Source organism: Paralichthys olivaceus, chromosome 12, assembly GCF_024713975.1.
Source record: "Paralichthys olivaceus isolate ysfri-2021 chromosome 12, ASM2471397v2, whole genome shotgun sequence".
In the NCBI taxonomy this organism is placed as follows: domain Eukaryota; kingdom Metazoa; phylum Chordata; class Actinopteri; order Pleuronectiformes; family Paralichthyidae; genus Paralichthys; species Paralichthys olivaceus.
In genome coordinates this window covers 11,526,463-11,553,099 of record NC_091104.1, presented here as the reverse complement: position 1 = coordinate 11,553,099, position 26,637 = coordinate 11,526,463, and the positions used below count along the sequence as shown (strand labels likewise).

Here is a 26,637-nt window from a genome sequence, read left to right as displayed (position 1 = left end):
CGACTCCCTTTCGCCCCCTATCGACAGACAGAAAGATAGATGGAGAGAAAGGAAGAGCGCAATGCCTTATGGGAATTGGAGTTATGAGCGGCTACAGCCCAGTGAAATACCCTCCCATTGAACATCAAGTACCACAATCCCTTGCGCGGATAAATCTGTATTGGGCAGCGTTGCGGCGCTTTGACAGAGCAGCAGTCAGCGTCCACCCAGACACTGCAGCCTGCTTCCTAACGTCACCCCGGCCTTTGTTCAAGTCTCAGCCCGCGACACGACTGATCCCGGCGTCTCTGACAGAATGTCTGACGGCGGAGGGACGGAGGAGAACTCCGGCACCATGGAGGTGTCCGCCGTTCAGACGGTCGCCGACACGTCGGTTCTGCAGAAGCACATCCGCAAACTGATACCGCTGCTCCTGGAAGATGGCGGCGAGGCCCCGGCCTCTCTGGAAACCGCCCTGGAGGAGAAGAGCGCCGTGGAGCAGATGAGGAAATTTCTGGCTGATCCCCAAGTTCAAACCATCCTGGTGGAGAGGAGCGCTCTCAAAGGTACACTCAGCAGCAGCAGCATTAAACACCATGAACGCAACAGCAATAGTTTTCAATCCACCAGTGTTGCTGGATAGACGTTGAATGTGGGCCGGTGTTGTGTGACAGCCATGATAACAGCACTAAGCTAGCCCGCTACCTCCATCAGCACATTACATTAAAAGAGAACTACGCCACAATGGGTGTGGACTGAAACGCAGTTCAGCGCAGGATCCTTTCACAGGATTCTTTCACAGCAAATGTCTTGTGCTCAGTGGCAGGTGTCTAATCTGTTGAAGGTGTAACACCTATTAAATTGAGCTTTAGTTCATTACATGTTTTGCTAATGTAGTGTTGTGTTCAGTGCAAGTTAGCATTAGCATTGTCTCACTTATGTCCAAGTGCAGTTTATTTCTGAAGAGGATGACAAAAGTTGAAATGTGGGTGTGCCAAAGAGAATAAAACAAACACACAGTGCTATTAAAAACATAAGGAAACCATTGTCAGATCCACCAGTCAGGTTTTCTCCACCTTCTCGGGGTTTTATCATGTGAACCAGCTTGTGTCAATGAACTCATTATGTTCATTTCCCCCTCCGGAAAATAAATCCTGTGCTCCAGAGCTTCCTGCCCTCACTAATGTGTTATGAGCACTGAACCTTGGTCCCTTGATACTGCACATGACCAACCAGACGCAGTGGCTGAGCCTGGAGGTTTTGGATTCCCAGCCTCAATAATCACTTTTCCAGCCTGTTCATGTTTTTGCACTGAGAAAAATGATGCTGCAAAGAGAGTGCATTGTCTGCAGATGGCTATCTCTTCCCACGCGCCATGGCCTTGTTTGCAAAAGAAAGGGAGGGGACAAAGATGGATGAGTCAGACCAAACAGTTAGATTGCACTGTCATCCTGCTGTAAAATGGCCCTCTACACACAGATTAACTCAGAGTTCACCATCAGTAGCAGAGCAGTTTTCTGGGCCTCGAGCAAACAACTGTTGATGCTTACTTGAAATGTCTATTTATTTGTCCAGATAACACATTTATATTAACGTTTTCTTCACACAGAGGATGTTGGAGACGAAGGTGAGGAGGAGAAAGAGTGCATCACTTATAACATCAGCATTGATATACACTACGGGATCAAGTCCAACAGGTAAATTATGCATCTAAATCATGAAAAGAAGTCATAATGTGCCATAACATCTATTTCCAATTTTAACATTACACGGAGAAAAGGCATGACACTCAGCTTTCACTTCTGTTTATTCTGAACTGTGAATATTCCCCTGCAGCTTGGCTTTAATCAAGAGGACAGTAGTCATTGATGCAGACAAGCCGATATCAACCCAAGTTCGAGTTCTGACCTTGAGTGAGGATTCTCCCTATGAGACACTTCACTCTTTCATCAGCAATGCCGTTGCGCCTTTCTTCAAGTCTTACATCCGTGAGTCTGGCAAGGCTGACAGGTAATTTCTAGGGATTTATGTCATTTTTGAAAGTTTCAAAACCTATGAAATTAACTGCATCACAAACTTTGAATCTTGTAGTATAGGTCACTCTATAAAATTCCTTCAAAGCCCTTAAATCTCTGTAATCACCTTCTAGAGATGGCGATAAGATGGCTCCCTCAGTTGAGAAAAAGATTGCAGAGCTGGAGATGGGACTTCTCCACCTGCAGCAGAACATTGAGATCCCTGAGATCAGCCTGCTCATCCACCCCATCATCGCAAACATCGCCAAGCAGTGCTATGAGCGTGGAGAGAAGCCTAAGGTCACCGACTTTGGCGACAAAGTGGAGGACCCAACTTTCCTTAACCAGCTGCAATCTGGAGTCAACCGCTGGATCAGGGAGATCCAAAAGGTAAGGGGCTTTCCCGTGTTGCAAATTTAAACAAAAGGTGTATGGAGAAATATTCATGCGTGATGCCAACCACCAAGTTTATTTGTCTCTGCCAATACCCTTTTATTAGGTGACAAAGCTCGATCGTGACCCCGCTTCAGGCACAGCCTTGCAGGAGATCAGTTTCTGGTTGAATCTGGAACGAGCCCTCAACAGGATCCAAGAGAAGAGAGAAAGCCCAGAGGTTCTGCTCACACTGGACATCCTTAAACATGGCAAACGTTTCCATGCTACTGTCAGCTTTGACACTGACACTGGTGAGTAACGGCCAATCAGAATGTAAAATTGTTTACCCAGATTCCTTTTCTTACAATTGTTTGTGCCTGCTCTACTTAACACAGGTCTGAAACAGGCTGTGGAGACTGTCAATGACTACAATCCTCTGATGAAGGATTTCCCACTCAATGACCTGCTCTCTGCCTCAGAGCTTGATAAGATCCGCCAGGCACTGATGGCCATTTTCACTCACCTGAAAAAGATTAGAAACACCAAGTACCCTATCCAGAGAGCATTGCGTCTTGTAGAGGCCATTTCCAGGGACTTGAGCTCCCAGCTCCTCAAGGTTTTGGGCACCAGGAAACTAATGCATGTTGCCTACGAGGAATTTGAAAAGGTTAGTTAGGTTTTTCGAAGTACACGCTTACTACAGCTCCTTAGAAATGAAAATCTTAACTAAATGTACTTTTAAAATTCTGTGTGCAGGTGATGGTGGCTTGCTTTGAGGTGTTCCAGACCTGGGAGGATGAGTATGAGAAACTCCAGGTGCTTCTGAGGGATATTGTGAAGAGAAAGAGAGAGGAGAACCTGAAGATGGTGTGGCGTCTTAGCCCAGCACACAGGAAGCTCCAATCCCGACTGGACCACATGAGACGTTTCAGAAGGCAGCACGAGCAGCTGAGGGCTGTCATCGTCCGTGTGCTGAGGCCTCAGGTAAAATTGAGACTATAATTTTTATACAGTTCACAGTTGCTTCGCTTTAACTGAGAAGTTTCCATTAATTAGATTCTGAGTGTGTAATTGTTCTCTTTATGTAGAGTCTTACATTGTAGAGATTGATGTCTGTCTGTTTTATGCACCTTTGTCTCCAGGTCTCTGCTGTGCCTCAGCATGCCCCTGGGGAGACAGTTGAACCTCAAGATATGAAGGTAGCTGGAGTTCTTTTTGATGCCGCCGATGCCAACGCTATTGAGGAGGTCAACCTGGCATATGAGAACGTCAAAGAGGTTGACGGCCTGGATGTGTCTAAGGAAGGCATGGAAGCCTGGGAAGCTGCCATGAAGCGTTACGATGAGCGCATCGACCGCGTGGAGACCCGCATCACTGCCCGCCTGCGTGATCAGCTGGGAACTGCCAAGAACGCCAACGAGATGTTCCGCATCTTCTCCCGCTTCAATGCTCTGTTTGTGCGCCCCCACATCCGCGGTGCCATCCGGGAGTACCAGACGCAGCTCATCCAGCGCGTGAAAGACGACATTGAGTCCCTGCATGACAAGTTCAAAGTGCAGTATCCTCAGAGCCAGGCCTGTAAGATGAGCCACGTCCGCGACCTGCCACCTGTGTCTGGATCCATCATCTGGGCCAAGCAGATTGACCGTCAGCTGACTGCATACATGAAGAGAGTGGAGGATGTTCTGGGAAAGGGCTGGGAGAACCATGTGGAGGGGCTGAAGCTAAAGCAGGATGGAGATAGTTTCAGGGCCAAACTCAACACTCAAGAGATATTTGACGATTGGGCTCGTAAGGTATGGATTTGATCATAATTAATCTTATGTACTGACCATTCTTATTTCCTTTTTCAAATATTACTCTGGTTTTAATAAATTGCCAATTCTTTCTATTGTAAATCAGGTACAGCAGCGTAACCTCGGTGTATCTGGCCGCATCTTCACCATTGAGAGTACTCGTGCCCGGGGACGTACAGGAAACATGCTCAAGCTTAAAGTCAACTTCCTCCCAGAGATCATCACCTTGTCCAAAGAGGTCCGCAACCTCAAGTGGCTGAGCTTCCGTGTTCCTTTGGCCATCGTCAACAAAGCCCACCAAGCTAACCAGCTGTACCCGTTCGCCATCTCTTTGATCGAGAGTGTTCGCACCTACGAGCGCACTTGTGAGAAGGTGGAGGAGAGGTCTTCTATCTCCCTGCTGGTGGCTGGGCTGAAGAAAGAGGTTCAGGCTCTCGTTACTGAAGGCATCACTCTGGTCTGGGAGTCCTACAAGCTGGATCCTTATGTTCAGAGGCTGGCTGAGACAGTGTTCAACTTCCAGGAAAAGGTCAGCGTGGAGACATTGATATTCAGTAGTGTACACTCTGCAGGAATATGGACTTCATGTTGTCTTTTAAGATTCAAACGACAGATATTAAATCATCACTAACAAACATATTTGTCGCTGTTTGTGATTTCCAGGTTGATGACCTCTTACTGATTGAGGAGAAAATAGACTTGGAGGTTCGCTCTCTGGAGACTTGCATGTTTGACCACAAGACCTTCTCTGACATCCTCAACCGAGTCCAGAAGGCAGTGGATGACCTAAATTTGCACTCCTACTCCAACCTGCCCATCTGGGTCAACAAGCTTGACATTGAGGTTGGTACCACAGATTAGCCAAAGACTAATTGTCACTCTCATTCAATTTGATATCAAAATGAAGAGTTGCTGACATTTTTATGCTTCACATGTGGTTTGGTTTCAAATGGCACTGATTTTGTTATTTTGATCTGTTTCCATAGATTGAACGCATCCTGGGAGTGCGTTTGCAGGCTGGCCTTAAAGCCTGGACTCAGGTGCTCCGTGGCCAGGTAGAGGACAAGGCTGATGTGGACATGGACACAGAGGCTCCGCAAGTGAGCCACAAACCTGGAGGCGAGCCCAAGATTAAGGTAAGCATTACAACTGGTGACCTTGTATTGCCTTATGCCGTGTTTTTTTACGTTTATACATTCATTTTAAAACCTGGGAAATGTTGCATACGTCGGCAGAATTGACTCGCTTATATTTTTATCCCCAGAATGTTGTCCACGAGCTGAGGATAACTAACCAGGTCATCTATCTGAATCCCCCGATTGAAGACTGTCGCTACAAGCTTTACCAGGAGATGTTTGCCTGGAAGATGGTGATCCTTTCTCTGCCCAGGATCCAGAGCCAGAGATACCAGGTACACACTTTGTGGTTGAGATGTGAGTCTCAGCTTGTCCGTGGTATCCTGTAGCTCAGATATGATTTAGTGAGAGAAAAATAGATCTTATGCAGTTGCTTTTATCTAAACAAGTCTGAACTTCATCTCCAGGTGGGCGTCCACTACGAGTTGTCAGAAGAGGAGAAGTTCTACAGAAATGCTCTGACCAGAATGCCAGATGGCCCTGCAGCCTTAGAGGAGGCCTACAATGCAGTTGAAGACATTGTCAGTGAGGTGGAGCAGTATGTCAAGGTAAGAGCCCCGTTGGCTTAGATAACAAGAAATAAAACATTTTCATCACACTTTAATCTTACTGCTGATTAGACAGCTTGATGTGTCCGTGGCAAATATCAAATCTTTACATTCCACTTTTAACCATTGACTTGTCTCGGTTGGCCCTGTCCAGGTGTGGCTGCAGTACCAGTGCTTGTGGGACATGCAAGCAGAGAACATCTACAACCGTCTGGGTGAAGATCTCACCAAGTGGCAGGCCCTGCTAGTCCAAATCCGGAAAGCACGAGGAACATTTGACAATGCAGAGACACGGAAAGAGTTTGGACCTGCGGTCATAGACTATGGCAAGGTAATGATGACTCACTGTTGTAGGTGTTATATTTGAGAGCTCTTACAAAAATGACCATCCCACCGCAATGTTATTTTTAACTTAAATCAATCATAATCAAATTGAATTTTTACTACATTTTTCTTTGACCCCGAAAACAGGTCCAGTCCAAGGTTAACTTGAAGTATGACTCCTGGCACAAAGAAGTCCTCAGCAAGTTTGGACAGATGCTTGGCCAGAACATGCAGGACTTCCATGCCCAGATCTCCAAGGTAATAAATTATATTATTGATATTAGAAAATTAAAAGGTTATTCTGTGAACTACAATTAAATCCCTCTTTTCTGTTCCATCACCAAGTCCCGTCAAGATCTGGAGCAACACTCTGTGGACACAGCCAGCACTTCAGATGCTGTTAACTTCATCACATATGTCCAGACCTTGAAGCGCAAGATCAAACAGTTTGAGAAAAATGTGGACGTAAGTACTTCGAAAACATTCTGTATCCTTTTCATCCATTCCTTTAAATAACAGCATGCTTTAAAGACAATTATACAGTCTAATGAGATTCTTCCCCCTTCACCTCCAGTTGTTCCGCAATGGGCAGCGTTTGCTGGAGAAGCAGAGATTCCAGTTCCCACCATCTTGGCTCTACATCGACAACATTGAGGGTGAATGGGGGGCCTTCAGTGACATCATGAAGCGTAAAGATACTGCAATCCAGCAGCAGGTGGCCAACCTGCAAATGAAGATTGTTCAGGAGGACAAAGCTGTGGAAAACCGCACCACTGACTTGCTCAATGAATGGGAAAAGACCAAACCAGTTGCTGTAAGAGAAATAGAGTCATCTTATTATTGAAATACAGTCACACCTAGAAGAGATTCATATGTTTTCAATTTTTTTATGTAGAATGAAGACACACCTTTATGTGACCTTCATTCAGATAATTTCATCAAATGTCTTCAATGTGTAATGGATAACCTGTTCCAACAGGGTAACCTGCGTCCAGAGGAAGCTATTCAGTCCTTGACCATCTACGAAGGCAACTTTGGCCGTCTGAAGGTTGAAAGGGAGAAGTGCGCCCGTGCCAAAGAAGCCCTGGAGCTCACAGACACTGGCCTGCTTAGCGGCAGCGAAGAGAGGGTGCAGGTAATTCCTGCACACATTCACATAAAAGATCAGACTATGAATAGACTTATTCCAAGACAAAATAGATGACCAAATAAATCTTAATCTTGTGGTGACTTGTAGGTTGCACTGGAGGAGCTGCATGACCTGAAGGAGGTGTGGTCTGAGCTGTCAAAGGTTTGGGAGCAAATCGACCAGATGAAAGAGCAGCCATGGGTGTCTGTGCAGCCTCGCAAGGTAAAATACACAGTAGTCATTCATATTCATGAAGCTCTCTGTTTATTCTTCAAATTTCTTTAATTTAACAGTTCTCTTGTTACTGTTGTGTGTTTGAAGCTTCGTCAGAGTCTAGATGCTCTTCTGAACCAGCTGAAGAACTTCCAAGCACGACTGAGACAGTATGCTTCGTACGAGTTCGTCCAGAGGCTGCTTAAAGGATACCTGAAGGTCAGGCAGCAAGTTTCTTTCCCCACTGAGCACAAAATTAGCCAAAAGATAAAAATGTTATTCAGGGTTATTAAAGTCTCTGCATATTACTTTCTCTCTCCAGGTCAACATGTTGGTGATCGAGCTGAAATCAGAGGCTCTGAAGGACCGCCACTGGAAGCAGCTGATGAAACGTTTGCATGTGAACTGGGTCCTCTCCGAGCTGACCCTGGGGCAGATCTGGGATATAGATCTGCAGAAGAACGAGATGGTGGTGAAGGATGTTCTCCTGGTGGCCCAGGGAGAGATGGCTTTGGAGGAGTTCCTCAAACAGGTGAAGAGGGAGGATCCATTAGACTTGATGCAGTGTTTTTATAATGCTTACAGAGTAATATGTTTTTTTATCTACAGCTTCCTTGACAGAAAATAAAATCTCTCTCAAAACTTTATAATTGTCTGTGCTTGCTGGTTCTCAGATCCGTGAAGTGTGGAACTCGTACGAGCTCGATCTGGTGAACTATCAGAACAAGTGTCGTCTGATCAGAGGCTGGGATGACCTCTTCAACAAGGTCAAAGAACACATAAACAGCGTGTCTGCCATGAAGTTGTCTCCATACTACAAGGTAAACAGTTACATATTCTCTTCATTCTAACAACAATTCAATATTGTACGAATATTTAATTTTGTAAGTGCGTTCTTTCCCCCAGGTGTTTGAGGAAGATGCCCTGAGCTGGGAGGACAAGCTCAATCGTATCATGGCTCTGTTTGATGTTTGGATTGACGTCCAGCGTCGCTGGGTTTACCTGGAAGGCATCTTTACAGGCAGTGCTGACATCAAACATCTGCTGCCAGTAGAAACCCAGAGATTCCAGAGGTAAATAAAGGACCCACATTTGAAGGAAGCAGTTAATTAATTACTTATTTTTATCTATAAGCCTAATGTAATCTCTCCCTGTCTTTATTCCACAGTATCAGCACAGAGTTCTTGGCACTGATGAAGAAGGTAACAAAGTCTCCTTTAGTAATGGACGTGCTGAACATTCAGGGAGTACAGAGGTCTCTGGAGCGTTTGGCTGACCTTCTGGGAAAAATCCAGAAAGCCCTGGGAGAATACCTGGAGAGAGAGAGATCCTCATTCCCCAGGTATGAAGATAACACTGAGGCAGATCGAGCTGAAAGAGGGAATATGCTTTGTTTCTATCTTAAAAAGTGAAATAAATTAATTAATATTTTTTTTCTTCACAGGTTCTACTTCGTGGGAGACGAGGACCTGCTTGAGATCATTGGTAACAGCAAGAATGTGGCCAAACTGCAGAAACATTTCAAAAAGATGTTTGCTGGTGTCTCAAGCATCTTGCTGAACGAGGACAACACTGTGGTTCTGGGAATCTCCTCCCGCGAGGGTGAAGAGATTCTCTACAAGACCCCGGTCTCCATCACAGATCACCCTAAGATCAACGAGTGGCTGACGCTGGTAGAGAAGGAGATGAGGGTGACGCTGGCAAAGCTGCTGGCTGAGTCTGTCACAGAAGTCGTAGCCTTTAACAAGGGCACAGCCATCGACTTGAGCCAGTACATCAACTGGATTGATCGTTACCAGGTCGGCATAGAGAGCAATCATTTAATATTCTAGACATATAAAAATTGGTTGCAGAATTTCACTTATCTGCGTCTTTCCACAGGCCCAACTGGTGGTCCTCTCTGCCCAGATTGCCTGGTCTGAGAACATTGAGTCTGCTTTGACCACCATCTCTGGTGGTGTGGACATGACGCCCATGCAGGGTGTGCTGTCAAATGTGGAGGCCACCCTCAATGTGTTGGCCGACACCGTGCTGATGGAACAGCCTCCCATCCGCAGGAGGAAACTGGAGCACTTGGTAAGTGGGATTTTTTTCCCCCTTTTTTTTTTTAAGAATGTTTGTGTGATGTAAACTCTCTAAAATCCCTCCTACTCTCCCTTAGATCACCGAGCTGGTGCACCAGCGTGATGTGACCAGGACTCTGATGAAGAACAAGATTGACAACGCCAAGTCCTTTGAGTGGCTCAGCCAGATGCGGTTCTACTTTGACCCCAAGCAGACAGACGTCCTGCAACAGCTATCCATTCAGATGGCCAATGCCAAGTTCAACTACGGCTTTGAGTACTTGGGTGTCCAGGACAAGCTTGTCCAAACACCTCTGACAGACCGCTGCTATCTGACCATGACGCAGGCTCTGGAGGCCCGTCTTGGTGGATCACCATTTGGTATGAAAATTAAATGTGGCCTATTTTCTTGCACACAAGAAATGGAGAATTAAGTTTTCATATAATGAGTTTTACATTAAAAAAAAACACTGAACTTCACTGAGTTTTTCTTCTCATCTAGGTCCTGCTGGCACAGGAAAGACTGAGTCTGTGAAAGCTCTTGGTCACCAGCTCGGCCGCTTTGTACTGGTCTTCAACTGTGATGAGACATTTGACTTCCAGGTGCAAAACTGTTTTTTGATTCTTTGTGTTCAGACCACTCTCTAGCTGTAAGACAATACAGATACAGGATTTAGTTCTCATGTTGGTTATATAACTTGCTCATCTCTTTTGTTGATCTTTTTTTCAGGCCATGGGTCGTATCTTCGTTGGTCTGTGTCAGGTTGGAGCCTGGGGCTGCTTCGATGAGTTCAATCGTCTGGAGGAAAGAATGCTGTCTGCCGTCTCCCAGCAGGTCCAGTACATCCAGGTGGCCTTGAGAGAGCACAGCAACCCAAACAGAGACAGGAGTAAGTGTTATATGAACAGGAGCAGTAATGTTAAGTAAAACGTCCAGATAATGAGGTTTTAACAATTTGGCTTTCTACAAAAATCCACAGTACAGGGCAACATTTTTAAAGCATGTAATTCAGATGAGATGCAGAAAATCAATGTCTTTGCTTTATTCACCAACCTTATTATTCTACAGTGTAAATGATTTATTCATCTGCTCTCCTCTCAGGTGTGCCCGTCACCACAGAGCTCCTGAACAAGCAGGTGAAGGTGAGCCCAGACATGGCCATCTTCATCACCATGAACCCTGGCTACGCTGGCCGGTCCAACCTGCCTGACAATCTGAAGAAGCTGTTCCGCAGCTTGGCCATGACCAAGCCTGACCGCCAACTCATCGCACAAGTCATGCTCTACTCTCAAGGTTTCCGCACTGCTGAGATCCTGGCTAAAAAGATTGTGCCCTTCTTTAAGTATGTACATGTTTTTCTAAGAAAAGTTTAAATAGCTTTGGAAGGATTTTAAGTTTTTCTTCTCTGACTTAACCCCTCGTCTTTATTTCAGGCTGTGCGACGAGCAGCTGTCATCTCAGAGTCACTACGATTTTGGCCTTCGAGCCCTGAAGAGTGTGCTGATTAGTGCCGGTAATGTCAAGCGTGAGCGCATCCAGAGGATCAAGAGGGAGAAGCTTGAGCGTGGAGAGGTCGTTGACGAAAATGATATCGCTGAGAACCTTCCTGAACAGGAGGTACAGTTAAATACATTACAGGACTTGAAATTAAGTGTCTGTATTGCTTTATTATGACATTTTTAGAATCTAGCTAGGTGAACGTGAATGATACAATGTTTGTCCTTTTTACTGTAGATTCTGATCCAGAGTGTGTGTGAGACAATGGTTCCCAAGCTGGTGGCAGAGGACATCCCTCTGCTGTTCAGCCTTCTGTCAGATGTCTTCCCTGGTGTCCAGTACCACAGAGGAGAGATGACTGCACTGAGGGAGGAGCTGAAGAAGGTCTGTGCGGAGATGTACCTCACCTATGGAGATGGTGATGATGTGGGCACCATGTGGGTTGAGAAGGTATGCAGTTAAATAGATTTTTTTATGTTCATTTGCTGCTTTTAGAAATGGTTATTGAATTCTCTGTTCTCAGGATCCTGAGTTCTAGGATAAATTCCACAGTATCCAGGTGACTTCATTTTCTGAAACTTTGTCTCAACATCTTCCAGGTGCTCCAGCTGTATCAGATCACACAGATCAACCACGGCCTGATGATGGTTGGACCTTCGGGTAGTGGAAAGACCATGGCATGGAGGGTGCTGCTCAAGGCCCTGGAGAGGCTGGAAGGTGTTGAGGGCGTGGCCCACATCATCGACCCCAAGGCCATCAGCAAGGATCACCTGTATGGAACCCTGGACCCTAACACTCGTGAATGGACTGATGGCTTGTTCACACACATCCTCAGGAAGTGAGTTAAATTTTGTTATCAAGAGTAAAAGTCAACTGGGCTGAATCTTGATCATGTAATGTGGCCCTTTCTTTAAGGAAAAAAGTCATGCAAGATGCTTTTCTTTTAACTCTAGGATCATTGACAACGTTCGAGGTGAACTGCAGAAGCGCCAGTGGATCATCTTTGATGGTGATGTTGACCCTGAGTGGGTTGAAAATCTCAACTCTGTCCTGGATGACAACAAACTGCTCACCCTGCCCAACGGAGAGCGTCTCAGCTTGCCACCAAATGTAAAAGCACAGCACTTCAACCACGATTGGCTCATTTTTAATCCTGTCTGTACTTAGCTTGTTTGTTATTTACCCTGAGCGTCTCTTTCTTCACAGGTGCGTGTGATGTTTGAAGTGCAGGACCTGAAGTACGCCACCCTGGCCACCGTGTCTCGCTGTGGTATGGTCTGGTTCAGTGAGGATGTCCTCAGCACTGACATGATCTTCAACAACTTCCTGGCTCGCATCCGCAGTATCCCACTGGATGAGGGAGAGGATGAGGCTCAGCGAAAGAGGAAGGGCATAGAGGATGAGGACGAGGCTGCATCCCCGATGTTGCAGGTAAAAGGATGAAAATACAAAAAATAACTTACATAAGATTCAAACATTTCTTCTTCACTGATTTCCTGCTGTGTGTTTCACACTAGATCCAGCGTGACGTTGCAGCGATCCTTCAGCCCTACTTCACCTCTACAGGCCTGGTCATCAAGGCCTTGGAACATGCCTCCAAGATGGAGCACATCATGGACTTCACCCGCCTGCGCTGCTTAGGTTCCCTGTGCTCTATGCTGCACCAGGCCTGCCGTAATGTGGCTCTCTACAACAACAACCACCCCGACTTCCCGATGCCCATTGAGCAGCTAGAGAGATACATGCAGGTAAGATTCTGTATTCTCTGTTTATGTTAAAGAAGCACAGACGTCGTATCATTTTTTACCTTACACCACTTTACAACTGATTCATTTTGTGATTTTATCTTTATACAGAGGTACCTAATCTACGCCGTGCTTTGGTCCTTCTCTGGTGATGGACGGCTGAAGATGAGGGCTGAGCTTGGAGAATATATTCGTCGTATCACCACTGTTCCCCTCCCCTCTGCTCCCAACGTTCCCATCATTGACTACGAGGTACAACTCTGAGTTTGTCAACTATTGATTGTTCTGAGTAAAGCAGAAGTTTCTCTGTATCTAGAAGTCGAGGAGGCAAGCTAAACATATTTCTTCTCCACTCAGGTGTGCATCTCAGGTGAATGGCAGTCCTGGCAGGGCAAGGTGCCCCAGATTGAGGTAGAGACCCACAAGGTGGCATCCCCTGATGTCGTGGTTCCCACTCTGGACACTGTTCGTCACGAGGCTTTGCTTTACACATGGCTGGCAGAGCACAAACCACTGGTGCTGTGTGGACCTCCTGGCTCTGGAAAAACGATGACCCTGTTCAGCGCTCTCAGGGCTTTGCCTGATATGGAAGTAAGAGACATTATCAAAGCATTGTAGAATTAACTGGAAATTATAAAAATCTGTTATACTTAAACTACATTTTTTAAATTTCCTCCTACTCTCCATCAGGTTGTAGGTCTGAACTTCTCCAGTGCCACCACTCCAGAGCTACTGCTTAAGACCTTTGACCACTACTGTGAGTACCGGCGTACCCCCAACGGTGTGGTTCTGGCCCCCGTCCAGCTGGGCAAATGGCTGGTGTTGTTCTGTGATGAAATTAATCTGCCAGACATGGACAAATATGGCACACAGAGAGTCATCTCTTTCCTCAGACAGGTATGATGCATGTTTTTAAGTTGTAGATGCAGAATTATTTAAAAAACATTAATTTGTATTGTATGTTTGAAAGCTCATTTGTCCTGTTTCATTGCAGATGGTGGAACATGGAGGTTTCTATCGCACCTCAGACCAGACCTGGGTCAAACTAGAGAGGATCCAATTTGTTGGTGCCTGTAATCCTCCTACTGACCCTGGCAGAAAGCCACTTACACACAGGTACATTAATTAGACAGAGTAGAGCATTACATATCAAAATATGAATTCTATTTTTATTTCACAACTCCTGAAATAACTGGAAAATATATTGTGTATGAGAAGTCCCAACATGGTGTTCGGTTTTCAGGTTCCTGCGCCATGTCCCTGTGGTTTATGTGGACTATCCAGGCCCGGCCTCTCTCACCCAGATTTATGGAACCTTCAACCGCGCCATGCTGCGCCTCATTCCCTCACTACGTACCTATGCTGAGCCTCTCACTGCTGCTATGGTTGAGTTCTACACCATGTCTCAGGTAAAGGAGCAACATAACGAAAAAATAATTTACTACGCATTTATACACAAAACATTGTACAGACTGAAGAGGAGTGTTTTTTAATAGTATTTTTTTCACAGTTCGATCTCTTTCTTTTCTTTAACCCCCCAGGAGCGTTTCACTCAGGACACCCAGCCTCACTACATCTACTCTCCCAGAGAGATGACTCGCTGGGTGAGGGGGATATTTGAGGCCCTGCGCCCACTCGAGACTCTGCCTGTTGAGGGGCTCATCCGCATCTGGGCCCATGAGGCTCTCCGCCTCTTCCAGGACAGGTGAGCATTAGTTACTGAGAGGTTAAGGTCTATTAGTCACAGTGTGAACTAAGAGGTGTCATTTTTTAACAAACTGAATTGAAGACTGATCACCTTTAGTGACTAAGTGGTTGGTCTTGTACCTTTCCAGGCTGGTTGGTGATGAGGAGAGAAGGTGGACAGATGAAAACATTGACATGGTTGCTCTCAAACACTTCCCCAACATCGATAAGGACAAGGCTCTCAACAGGCCTATCCTCTACAGCAACTGGCTCTCCAAGGTAAATTAGACATATTTTGACTATACTGGGATTTCTGCTTTAGTTGTTGAAATTGTAAGAATTCTACTCAAGTCAATATCGTTTTCGTTTTAATTGACACTGATATTCTTGTATGTGGTTGCAGGACTACATCCCAGTGGAACAGGAGGAGCTGAGGGACTACGTGAAGGCCCGTCTGAAGGTCTTCTATGAAGAGGAGCTTGATGTCCCTCTGGTGCTCTTCAACGAGGTGTTGGACCACGTCCTCAGGATTGACCGGTTAGTAAAAGCCTCTGCGATTTTATAGCTCAGTGCTTCTTAAGAATTTTTTAATTGGTACATTTGCTTTATGAGCAAGGTTTTGAAGGTGGTATATGCTTCTCTAGAATTTTCCGTCAGCCTCAGGGCCATCTCCTGTTGATCGGTGTGAGTGGAGCAGGAAAGACCACTCTATCTCGCTTCGTAGCCTGGATGAACGGACTCAGTGTCTACCAGATCAAGGTTTGTCAAATACATGTTAACCTATGTGAAGTGAAGTCATACAATTGTTTTCATGTATTTATGTATTTGTTTGTGTGTTTTTTCAGGTACACAGGAAATACACTGGAGAGGACTTTGATGAGGACTTGCGGACAGTGCTGCGTCGTTCTGGCTGCAAGAATGAGAAGATTGCCTTTATCATGGATGAGTCCAATGTGCTGGATTCTGGTTTCCTTGAGAGAATGAACACACTGCTGGCCAATGGAGAGGTAACCTGCTGACCTCAGTATCATGATATAGAGCACCACTTGATAAGTATTTTTGGCAGTCTGTACTCATTGGGTAGTGGGCATGTACTTTTCAGGTTCTCAATTTTTTTAATGTCGCCTGTTTTGTAGGTTCCTGGTCTGTTTGAGGGAGATGAGTATGCCACCCTGATGACGCAGTGTAAGGAGGGAGCCCAGAAAGAGGGCCTGATGCTTGACACACACGAAGAGCTTTACAAGTGGTTCACTAGTCAGGTCATCCGAAACCTCCATGTGGTTTTCACCATGAACCCCTCATCAGAGGGCCTGAAGGACAGGGCTGCCACATCTCCTGCCCTATTCAACAGGTACGGGAACATTATTGATGTATGCCATGAGAGAATCTAGGGAGATTCTGTAAAATGTGGAGTTTGTGTTAAATTAAAACGCTCATTCCTCTATGCCAGGTGTGTGCTGAACTGGTTTGGAGACTGGTCCACAGAAGCCCTTTATCAGGTCGGTAAGGAGTTCACAAGCAAGATGGATCTGGAGAAACCAAACTACAAGGTTCCAGACTACATGCCCATCGTCTATGACAAACTGCCCCAGATACCATCTCATCGCGAGGCTATCGTCAACGGCTGTGTGTTTGTACACCAGACGCTTCACCAGGTAAAGATATAAGATGTGATTGATGCATTTAAAAAAAAAAAAAAAAAGTCTATGTTTATCTTTTCCTAATGAATACTTCATATATGTTCCTAAACCGTGTAATCAACTTGTTACAGGCCAACAACCGACTGGCCAAGCGAGGTGGTCATACCATGGCTATTACTCCTCGCCACTACCTGGACTTCATCAACCAGTATGCCAACCTGTTCAATGAGAAACGCAGTGAGTTGGAGGAGCAGCAGATGCACCTTAACGTCGGCCTCCGCAAAATCAAGGAGACTGTCGATCAGGTATAATTATGGAGTATTTTTCTTCATTTGGATGTGTAAAGATTTGACTTGGTACTCACAAACCAGCAAGGTGTCAATTTGCCAGTGCTTGTCCTTGTCCCACTTTCTGATTGTTCTTATAACTCCTCAATAAGGTGGAAGAGCTTCGCCGTGACTTGAGAATCAAGAGCCAGGAGTTGGAAGCAAAGAATGCTGCTGCCAATGACAAGCTGAAGAAGATGGTCAAAGACCAGCAGGAGGCTGAGAAGAAAAAGGTAGGCAGCAAGAAATGTTTTTCCTAGAAGACAAACAGCTTTTTGATTTTATAATATTTTGTACAGCTACAGGCGTCCTCCACTTTGATTTATATACTTATACTTTTACTGCTGTGATTCCAGGTGATGAGCCAGGAGATCCAGGAATCTGTGTACAAGCAGCAGGAGGTGATCAAGGACAAACAGCTGAGAGTCCAAGAGGACCTGGAGCAGGTGGAGCCTGCTGTCATTGAGGCTCAGAATGGTACAGTTGTTTGTTTACTCATGTCTGTTTTCTTAGTGTTTAATTAAGATTTGCATTTTAGTACTGTTAAGATAGAGGATGTTTTTCCAAGCTTCTTTATCCAATAGTTATTAATCCCTCTTGCTTTTTTGTTTTTACCTTTTTTTTATTACAATGCTATTTCAGTCACATCTGGTCAAAGTGATTTTTGTTAACAACTCTATCTCTGCTCACATCCTCCCATCACCGCCCCTTCCTTTATCATAATCCTTCTTCACCTGATGTTAATAGCTGTTAAGTCCATTAAGAAGCAGCACCTGGTGGAGGTGCGTTCCATGGCCAATCCCCCTGCAGCCGTGAAGCTGGCTCTGGAGTCCATCTGCTTGCTCCTTGGGGAGAGTACGACTGACTGGAAGCAGATCCGATCCATCATCATGAGGGAGAACTTCATCCCCACCATTGTTAACTTCTCCGCAGAGGAGATCAGGTGAAATGAGAGAAAATGCACTCTGCAATTGTTCACTAAAGAGCCCCCTCTCCCTCTTTCTTGTTTCTCCAAACTTCTCCCCTCCCTCTTACTCGTCCTTTCTTTCAAACACTGTCCTGCTTCCACCTGACTAGCTGTGAGTTCTATTAAGCGACAGCACCTAGTAGAAGTGCGGGCTATGACCAATCCCCCAGCTGCAGTCAAACTGGCCCTGGAGTCTATCTGCCTTATGCTGGGCGAGGAGACCAATGACTGGAAAAAAATCAGACAAGTTATTATCAGGGACAATTTCATCAGCAGCATAATCAACTTTTCCTCTGAGGAAATGAGGTACCAGCGTCATCAGTGTCTGTTTAGTCTTAATCTAATGTAAACTCAAATTATATTTAATCAGTATATTAATCAACCAACATCTGTCATTATCATTTCATTGTAGGTTTCTGGAACAGTCTCAGTGGTTGATTTTGTAGAAATAGAACATGAACTGATGGTAACGTGTGGTTGACTAACTGGAAACAATCCTGGATCATCGTCAGTGTCATGATTTTGCATTTCTCCCTGGAAGATGATAGAAATTTTTATCCCAAACAAACAGTACATTACTTTAGCCCAATACTATTAATTAATATTTACTTTCCATTGATTTATGATAATTTCTCCCCCCCTCACATATAAGTTAAAACAGACTGTTTATAGTACTGCTGTTTTCTAACTTCTTGGACTGTTTCTCCTTTATCCAGTGATTCCATCCGTGAGAAGATGAAGAAGAACTATCTCTCCAACCCAGGCTACAACTATGAGGGTGTCAACAGAGCCTCTCTGGCCTGTGGGCCTATGGTGAAATGGGCAATTGCTCAAGTAAGAAGACAAAAATAATGTTAAGATTATGATAAAAGGGTGAAAAGGATTCTTCTTTTAATTTATGTCATGTTCTTTCACTCCGTTAGCTCAATTATGCCGACATGCTGAAGCGTGTGGAGCCTCTGCGCAGTGAACTGCAGAAGCTTGAGGATGATGCCACAGACAACAAGACCAAGGCAGAGGAGGTTGAGCAAATGATCAGAGACCTGGAGGCCAGCATCGCTCGCTACAAGGAGGAGTACGCCGTCCTCATCTCAGAGGCCCAGGCCATTAAGGCCGACCTCGCTGCAGTTGAGGCGAAGGTAACATCGGATAAATGTTTTGCTTCCAATTTTTCTCTCCATTTTATTCCACTTCAAACTGAAATATTGTTCTTTTCTCTCAGGTGAATCGTAGCACAGCCCTTCTGAAGAGTCTGTCGGCTGAAAGGGAACGCTGGGAGAAGACCAGTGAGACCTTCAAGAACCAGATGTCCACCATCGCTGGAGACTGTTTGCTCTCTGCAGCATTCATTACCTACGCTGGCTACTTTGAACAACAGATGAGACAGAACCTGTTCACTACTTGGTCTCATCATCTGCAGCAGGCAAACATTCAGGTACTTGAAGCTCTGATGAAACATATTTGCATCTACAAATCTCAGCCGTATTTACGTTAAGAGAAACATAATAGATGTTGATATGAAATGTTAATATCTTTTTTTTAATTCCTCAGAATGAAGATGTTATAATTATATAAGAGAATATAGCAAAGTTAGGTTTTTTTTATTTCCAGTGGCCAACTACATATTCTTAGTGCTTACAACCAGCCACAATCACAAATTTTTGCATTTCCTGTAATCTAATATAAGGTTCCTAACTCCAGGTTTTCTAAATGTCTACCACAGTTCCGTACAGATATCGCTAGAACTGAGTACCTGTCGAATGCCGACGAGAGGCTACGTTGGCAGGCCAACTCCCTCCCAGCTGACGACCTGTGCACTGAGAATGCCATCATGCTTAAGCGCTTCAACAGGTCAGTATCTTCATTTTCTGGAATTGTAATGTTGTCTTCAGTGTTTCTTATTTCTAATTGGCTGATTATTCTATACCATTGTTTTTTTTAGGTACCCGCTCATCATCGACCCATCAGGCCAAGCCACAGAGTTCATTATGAATGAGTACAAAGATCGCAAGATCACCAGAACCAGTTTCCTGGATGATGCCTTCAGGAAGAACCTGGAGAGCGCCTTGCGTTTTGGAAACCCACTGCTGGTCCAGGTAAGAGCAGTTGCTTAACACAGAATTGCATTTATTGAGCACTCTTTATTCGATTGCTGTCACCTGGATTTGGTTATTCACTGTTTTTTTGCCCTGTAGGATGTAGAAAGCTACGACCCTATCCTGAACCCAGTGCTGAACAGAGAGGTCCGCAGAACTGGAGGACGTGTCCTCATAACGCTTGGAGACCAGGACATCGATCTGTCACCTTCATTTGTCATCTTCCTTTCCACAAGAGACCCAACTGTGAGTAGAATAACATTCAGCTTTCCTTTGTACATTATTTAAACTTATCAGACACTCGTCCATAAATTTAGGACACTTTCTTGTTGTTCAGTTTTTTAATGTGGTGTTTCTTTTGTATGCAGGTGGAGTTCGCACCAGACTTGTGTTCTCGTGTGACATTTGTCAACTTCACGGTGACACGCAGCAGCCTCCAGAGCCAGTGTCTCAACGAGGTCCTAAAGGCTGAGAGGCCTGATGTGGATGAGAAACGCTCTGACCTCCTCAAACTGCAAGGTGAGACACCAAGGGGTAGAGGCTCCAACACATTGACGAGACAAATCTGGGGATGATGATTATTAAGCCTTAGATTGATGATGATAATTCCAACTTGAGTCTCTGTGGTAAAAGATTGGACTGAAATCAGAATACCAAATGACTCCTCTCTCTTTTAGGCGAGTTCCAGCTTCGCCTGCGTCAGCTGGAAAAATCCCTGCTGCAGGCCCTCAATGAGGTCAAGGGCCGTATCCTTGATGATGACACTATCATCACCACACTGGAGAACTTGAAAAAGGAGGCGGCCGAGGTGACGAGAAAGGTGGAGGAGACAGACATCGTCATGGCAGAGGTGGAGGCTGTGTCACAGCAGTACCTGTCTCTGTCGTCTGCCTGCAGCAGCATCTACTTCACCATGGAGGCTCTCAACCAGGTCTGGATACATCTCAACTTGTTTCAGTATCATTCATCTGCAAACATATCTCAATATCAAGCTAACTGTTTTTTAACTGTCTTGCTCCAGATGCACTTCCTGTACCAGTACTCTCTTCACTTTTTCCTGGACACATACCACACAGTGCTGTATGAGAACGCCAACCTCAAGAACATCAGTGACCACTCACAGAGACTCGCTGTCATCACCAAGGACCTCTTCCAGGTTTGAACCACTCGTTTTAAAAACAAGAGGCCCATTCTCTTTGGTGATGTGAATACAATGGACATCAATTTGTCTGTTTTCTTGAATGTAGGTGGCATTTAACAGGGTAGCCAGAGGTATGCTGCACCACGACCACATTACCTTTGCCATGCTGCTGGGTAAGATCAGCCTGAAGGGCATTACCAGGTAATACACCAAAATTATTGCAAAACCTATAACAAAATTAAAGCTGAAGTTTCAGTTAACATCCACAAGCACAAATCTGAACCATTTGAAACCTATCTCTTTCAGTGAGCCATCATATGATACAGAGTTCCAGCACTTCCTGCGCAGTAAGGAGATTGTTCTGACGGGCATGTCACTGCCCAAGGTGAAGGGTTTGACCACTGAGCAGAGTGAGGCCATGGTCCGTCTCAGCCGCCTGCCAGCATTCAAAGACTTGGTGGCCAAAGTTGAGGCTGATGATGTGAGTATTTACAGATCCGTTGGTCCAATTACACAAAATCTGAGCTCACTGATAATCTGATCAAACCTGCTAATAAATTACTTTTTTTTTAATATGAGCTGCATCAGTGATCATTATCGCTTTGTGTTGCTATTTCAGCAATTCTTCATGTGGATTGAGAGCAACACTCCAGAGCTGGCAGTTCCTTATCTGTGGTCAGAGGAGAAGCAGTCCAGTAAGTATATACAGTTATATCTTTAATGACAAACTGGTGTGGAATTTAAATAGTTTTAAGAATACGTAACATGCTGTTGTTTGACGTGTCTTATCTTCCGTTTCAGCCAACATTGGCCAGGCAGTGCATCAGCTGCTACTGATTGAGTCCTTCCGCCCTGACCGTCTGTTGGCCATGTCCCACATCTTCGTCTCAAAGGTTCTGGGAGAGACATTCATGAACATCATCGAGCAGCCTCTTGACCTGGGTAATATCGTGGACAGTGAGGTAACGTCAAATATTTCTTTTGATCATTTTTTGTCAAGGGACCTTTGCTGTTGCATGTCGCTGACGTAGTTTTTCTTGTGTCTGTAGGTGAAGCCCAGCACCCCAGTGTTGATGTGCTCTGTACCAGGTTATGATGCCAGCGGGCTGGTCAGAGATCTCGCTGCTGAGCAGAACAAACAAATCACTTCCATCTCTATTGGTAAGGAAGGAATCAGCTCAGATTTTTGGTGTTTCCTAAGTCAAAGGCATAAGTGACGAAAATGTTTTGTTTTTCTCCTGCGCATAGGTTCTGCTGAGGGCTTCAACAAGGCCGACAGAGATATCAACACAGCTGTCAAGTCTGGCAGGTGAGTTGTGTTGTTGATGTGTATTTGTAAGGGTGACCACTGAACACACATTTTGTTGTACTTATGTCCTGTCTGTTTTCATCCTGCAGGTGGGTGATGTTGGAGAACGTTCATCTTGCCCCTGGGTGGCTGATGCAGCTGGAGAAGAAGCTCCACTCTATGCAGCCTCATGCCAGCTTCAGGCTTTTCCTGACTATGGAGATCAACCCCAAGGTAAATCACTCATAAAAATATTTTAAAAATTGTATAATGTCTGTGCTGATGTAGCTCTATCCCAAACTCCTTGTTCTTTGACCTTTGTTTAATTGTCATCACTTTGTTTTCCTGCCAGGTGCCTGTGAATCTGCTCCGTGCAGGTCGGATCTTTGTGTTTGAGCCTCCTCCTGGTGTAAAGGCCAACATGCTCAGGACTTTCAGCAGCATCCCTGTGGCTCGCATGTGCAAGGTGAATAGAAATAGTCTCACAGTTTATAAGTTAAATCGCCAATCACCTACATGCTTCCTCTACATTTACTACCTAAATAACTTGTTATGTTTCTTCAGGCTCCCAATGAGCGTGCACGTCTGTACTTTCTGCTGGCTTGGTTCCACGCAGTCATTCAGGAGCGTCTGCGCTATGCACCTCTGGGATGGTCCAAAAAATACGAGTTCGGAGAGTCTGACCTCCGCTCTGCCTGTGACACCGTTGACACCTGGCTGGACGACACTGCTAAGGTTATTATACAAACTGCTTTAAATTTGTCCGCATAAAATTTTTTTTGCTGTCAATGGAAACTTGCATCAACAATCCATGAATTCATGTTTTACTTACTGCCTGATTGACCAAAATAATCAAATCACTGATCTACAAGTTTTGACTCATTGATGTAAAACTCCATCCACCTTCCAAACACACAGGGTCGTCAGAACATCGCACCAGACAAGATCCCCTGGGCGGCTCTGAAAACCCTGATGGCTCAGTCCATCTATGGCGGACGAATCGACAACGAGTTCGATCAGCGCCTGCTCATCACCTTCCTGGATCGCATCTTCACCAAGGGAAGCTTCGACAGCGAGTTCAAACTGGCTCTCAAGGTTGACGGACACAAGGATATCAAGATGCCCGATGGCATTCGGTGAGTTTTATTTGAACTTTTGTTCGATTTAAAGACACATTCAGATGAACTTAACCAGTAAAGTTTCATGTCTTGTTGATTTGTTTCAGGCGTGAGGAGTTCATGCACTGGGTTGAGATGCTTCCCGACACTCAAACTCCATCTTGGCTTGGGTTGCCTAGCAATGCTGAGAAGGTCCTGCTCACCACACAGGGTATGAAGCTGCAGCTGGCCTTCTTCATCGTCTGTACTGTTGTGTTTTGTCACAGCAAGCGAAACACAGCACATCACCACTCTTCTTCCTCAGTCTGTTGGACAGATGAACCATTAACTATCTCTCCCTCTCTCTGTTCTAGTGTTTTAACTCTTACTTTGACAGGCTGTCACGGTGCAGTGAAATGGTCAAGATCTCATATTCACATCTGCTTTGGGCAGAACACTGTTTGTGGTGGCAAAGAAAATGTTCAGGGTTCTTCTCCCGCTAATCTCTCATCTTCTCATAAGTTAACTTCACTAGTTAGCTTTATAGGGTTTCACAAGTATCCCCTAGTTGTAGTTTTGTGTGTCATAGTCCTGCATTTCAGTTTAGCTGTAGCTCACAGCCATCATGCTTTAGAAGGTGCTCTGCCCAAAGGAAGGGTGTGCGTGTCCTCACCCTCCAGCAGCTGTATTTCACAGCCATCATGTCGCTTTGCTAAGATACCATTCCCATCCCACCACCATGTCAGGATTCAAACCTGCCACACATCTCCACCTCCCCTTTGCTCCTCGTCAAATCCTCCATTCCTGTCAGATTGATTTCCACACCTCCAACACACTCCTCCTTCCATTTGTACCTCCCTCCCCTATCGTCACTCCCGTCCCTTAGTTTCTCCCTCAAAACCTGACTCCCTACATTAGTTACATTCATTTCTTTTACAGGTCCAGTCATGAATGCGGTTATTTCTGCATTTGGGATTTATGTGTTTGTTGGAAATGCTGCCTTATTCCTTGTGTGTTTAATCCGACCCAGTGTAGTCCTAATTTCTTTTTCTGACACTATTTCTTTTTCTTGGTAAGCTTCATGTTTCTTTGTACCACAATTAATTTCTTCTCCTCCTACCTCCCACCATGGCCTTGTTTTTCCACCTCCCTCCCCGCTCACATGCTCCCTCTGCCGGGCTGCGCAGGCACTGACATGATGGGTAAGATGCTGAAAATGCAGATGTTGGAGGATGAGGATGACCTTGCCTATGAGACGGAGAAGAAGGAGCGCACCACATCCACATCTGACACCCAGCCGGCCTGGATGAGGACCCTTCACACCACTGCCTGCAACTGGCTGCAGCTCATGCCGCAAACAGTCAATCTGCTCAAACGCACAGTAGAGAACATCAAGGTAATGGCTGAAATAACAGGAATGTTGGTTGGGGAACAGACTTCTAGAGACAAACCTAAAATAAGCAAGCTGCTGCGCAACATCATTGAAAATAACTTATGTTCGGTGTTGTGTTTAAGATTTTTTGTGCTTGACTAACGAGGTAACGACAGGTTTAGTTACTTACTCGGCCTTGTGTGTCACGAGTTCCACTGTATTTGATGAATTATCTTCTTCATCCACCACAACCACCAGGACCCACTGTTCAGGTTCTTTGAGCGTGAGGTGAAGATGGGCTGCAAGATGCTGCAGGAGGTCCGTCAGGATCTGTCCGATGTGGTGCAAGTGTGCGAGGGCAAGAAGAAGCAGACCAACGACCTGCGCACGCTCATCAGCGACCTTGTTAAAGGTTACTCCTCTTTGTTTATGTTTTTAAATAGATTTAACATATTTAAAAAATGTAATCGAATGGGGATATATCTGCACAATTACAATTTCTTATGTTCTCTCTTTGTCTTAACAGGTGAGCTATTCCTGGACAGATTTTGCTTTGAGTGAATAACAAATGTGAAAATATCTGTTTGTCTGTCTCTGTAGGAATCCTCCCTCGCAGCTGGTGTCGCTACACAGTCCCAACTGCCATGACTGTGATCCAGTGGGTGGCCGACTTCAGTGAGAGGATCAAACAGCTGCAGCACATCTCCCAGGGAGCTGCCAGTGGGGGTGCAAAGGAGCTGAAGGTAGTTTGGTTAACTGTTCATCCACAGGATCTTAAAATAGTGTGATAGATTCTGGAAAACTGACAGAGGCACTTACTGTACTGTTATATTCCCGTTCTCTTTCCGTCTCTGTTTCACCAGAACATCCACGTGTGCCTCGGCAGCCTGTTTGTACCAGAGGCTTACATCACCGCAACCCGCCAGTATGTGGCTCAGGCAAACAGCTGGTCTCTGGAAGAGCTGTGTCTCGAGGTGAATGTCACCACTGCCCAGGGCACTCCACTGGACGCCTGCAGCTTCGGCATCAAAGGTCAGAATAACAAAGCTCAAAGTGATACCACATTTTACACTGCTGTTAAGGGTCCAGATTTTCTTCATAAATACCTATGAAAGTAGATGGCACTCAGTAGAGCACTGGCCTATCTCACAATGTTAAATGTAGTGGGGGGGGGGTCCTGGAACTGCCTAAAAATTGAAGGGGCCCATGTCCCACACTCCCATCAATAATCCAGAAAATCTGTGAAGTAGTTTTTTGTGTAATCATGCTGGAAAAACAGGACATTCTCCTTGGCGGAGGTAACTAAAGGAAGGAAAGCTCCTATAAATACTTACTTAAAATAAGAATCCAGATTGTCACCACAAGATGAGTCGTATTATTCTATTATTTTTAATGTCTAACATGCTCACTGTTTCTCTCAGGTCTGAAACTGCAGGGAGCTACCTGTGCCAACAACAAGCTGTCTCTGTCCAACACCATCTCCACCGAGCTGCCTCTCACTCAGCTCCGCTGGATCAAGCAGTGCAGCACTGAGAAGAGACACATGGTATGAATATAGACACACAACTCATGTTTCTATGAAGTGTATATTCTTAAAGCATTTTGAAAAACATGTTTTGCTGTCCATCTAATTGTTTTCCTTCCTCCCACCACAGGTGACTCTGCCCGTTTACCTGAACTTCACCAGGTCTGATCTCATCTTCACCGTTGACTTCGACATCGCCACCAAGGAGGATCCTCATAGTTTCTATGAGCGCGGAGTCGCTATCCTGTGCACCGAGTAAACAACACAAGTCGTTCCTTAAGACCAGAGAGTCTTGCTTATTAAGTACACTTAATCACGTACCTATTAACCACCATTTATAAAGTAGTTTAGTCAGTATAAAATGTAGTTAGATATTTGTGGAGCAGTAACACACATGTACTCATTCTTAATGTTTTTGGAAAGTGTCTCAGAAGGTCGAGGGAATGTTGACAGATGGAAAATGATGAGGAAAATGAAATGTGGAAAAAGAGTTGAAGGGAAAAAGTTGTTTTATGAAGGAAGCTGTATGTTTTTAGATTGAATAAAGCCACAATGGAAGGAAGATGAACTGCAATGACGACTTCAGTGTCATTTTTAATATTTACTGTCATTACTTATAATGGTAATAAGGGATTTAGGTCTTCGCATCTCTTCAAAACACTTTTCTATGGGGAATCA

At 45.0% G+C, this 26,637-nt stretch overlaps 1 protein-coding gene across 1 annotated transcript; it reads left to right on the top strand.

Moving 5' to 3' along the window:
• The first annotated feature begins 133 nt into the window (after window positions 1-133).
• On the top strand, window positions 134-26,533 carry dync1h1 (dynein, cytoplasmic 1, heavy chain 1). Its single transcript, XM_020098006.2, has 78 exons — window positions 134-545; window positions 1,589-1,676; window positions 1,816-1,989; window positions 2,129-2,384; window positions 2,494-2,680; window positions 2,765-3,036; window positions 3,126-3,353; window positions 3,512-4,165; window positions 4,272-4,694; window positions 4,829-5,008; window positions 5,152-5,301; window positions 5,430-5,576; window positions 5,709-5,849; window positions 6,004-6,180; window positions 6,321-6,431; window positions 6,519-6,638; window positions 6,748-6,987; window positions 7,153-7,308; window positions 7,411-7,524; window positions 7,624-7,734; window positions 7,838-8,047; window positions 8,190-8,336; window positions 8,422-8,588; window positions 8,684-8,857; window positions 8,960-9,314; window positions 9,397-9,591; window positions 9,677-9,959; window positions 10,081-10,181; window positions 10,309-10,468; window positions 10,681-10,921; window positions 11,013-11,196; window positions 11,314-11,526; window positions 11,676-11,914; window positions 12,030-12,186; window positions 12,283-12,507; window positions 12,594-12,824; window positions 12,933-13,073; window positions 13,179-13,412; window positions 13,512-13,718; window positions 13,816-13,937; window positions 14,065-14,230; window positions 14,363-14,526; window positions 14,657-14,786; window positions 14,911-15,044; window positions 15,152-15,266; window positions 15,353-15,514; window positions 15,644-15,858; window positions 15,958-16,162; window positions 16,279-16,452; window positions 16,587-16,706; window positions 16,830-16,950; window positions 17,221-17,416; window positions 18,157-18,274; window positions 18,364-18,579; window positions 18,663-18,875; window positions 19,164-19,291; window positions 19,383-19,536; window positions 19,636-19,782; window positions 19,905-20,055; window positions 20,214-20,467; window positions 20,558-20,692; window positions 20,784-20,878; window positions 20,984-21,158; window positions 21,297-21,372; window positions 21,479-21,639; window positions 21,727-21,838; window positions 21,926-21,986; window positions 22,076-22,199; window positions 22,318-22,431; window positions 22,530-22,700; window positions 22,884-23,101; window positions 23,191-23,294; window positions 24,250-24,458; window positions 24,693-24,846; window positions 25,035-25,177; window positions 25,298-25,466; window positions 25,856-25,980; window positions 26,090-26,533. Exons 1-78 carry the CDS (start codon window positions 296-298, stop codon window positions 26,216-26,218), a joined length of 13,923 nt encoding a protein of 4,640 aa, XP_019953565.1. The 5' UTR covers window positions 134-295; the 3' UTR covers window positions 26,219-26,533.
• The last annotated feature ends 104 nt before the right edge of the window (window positions 26,534-26,637 follow it).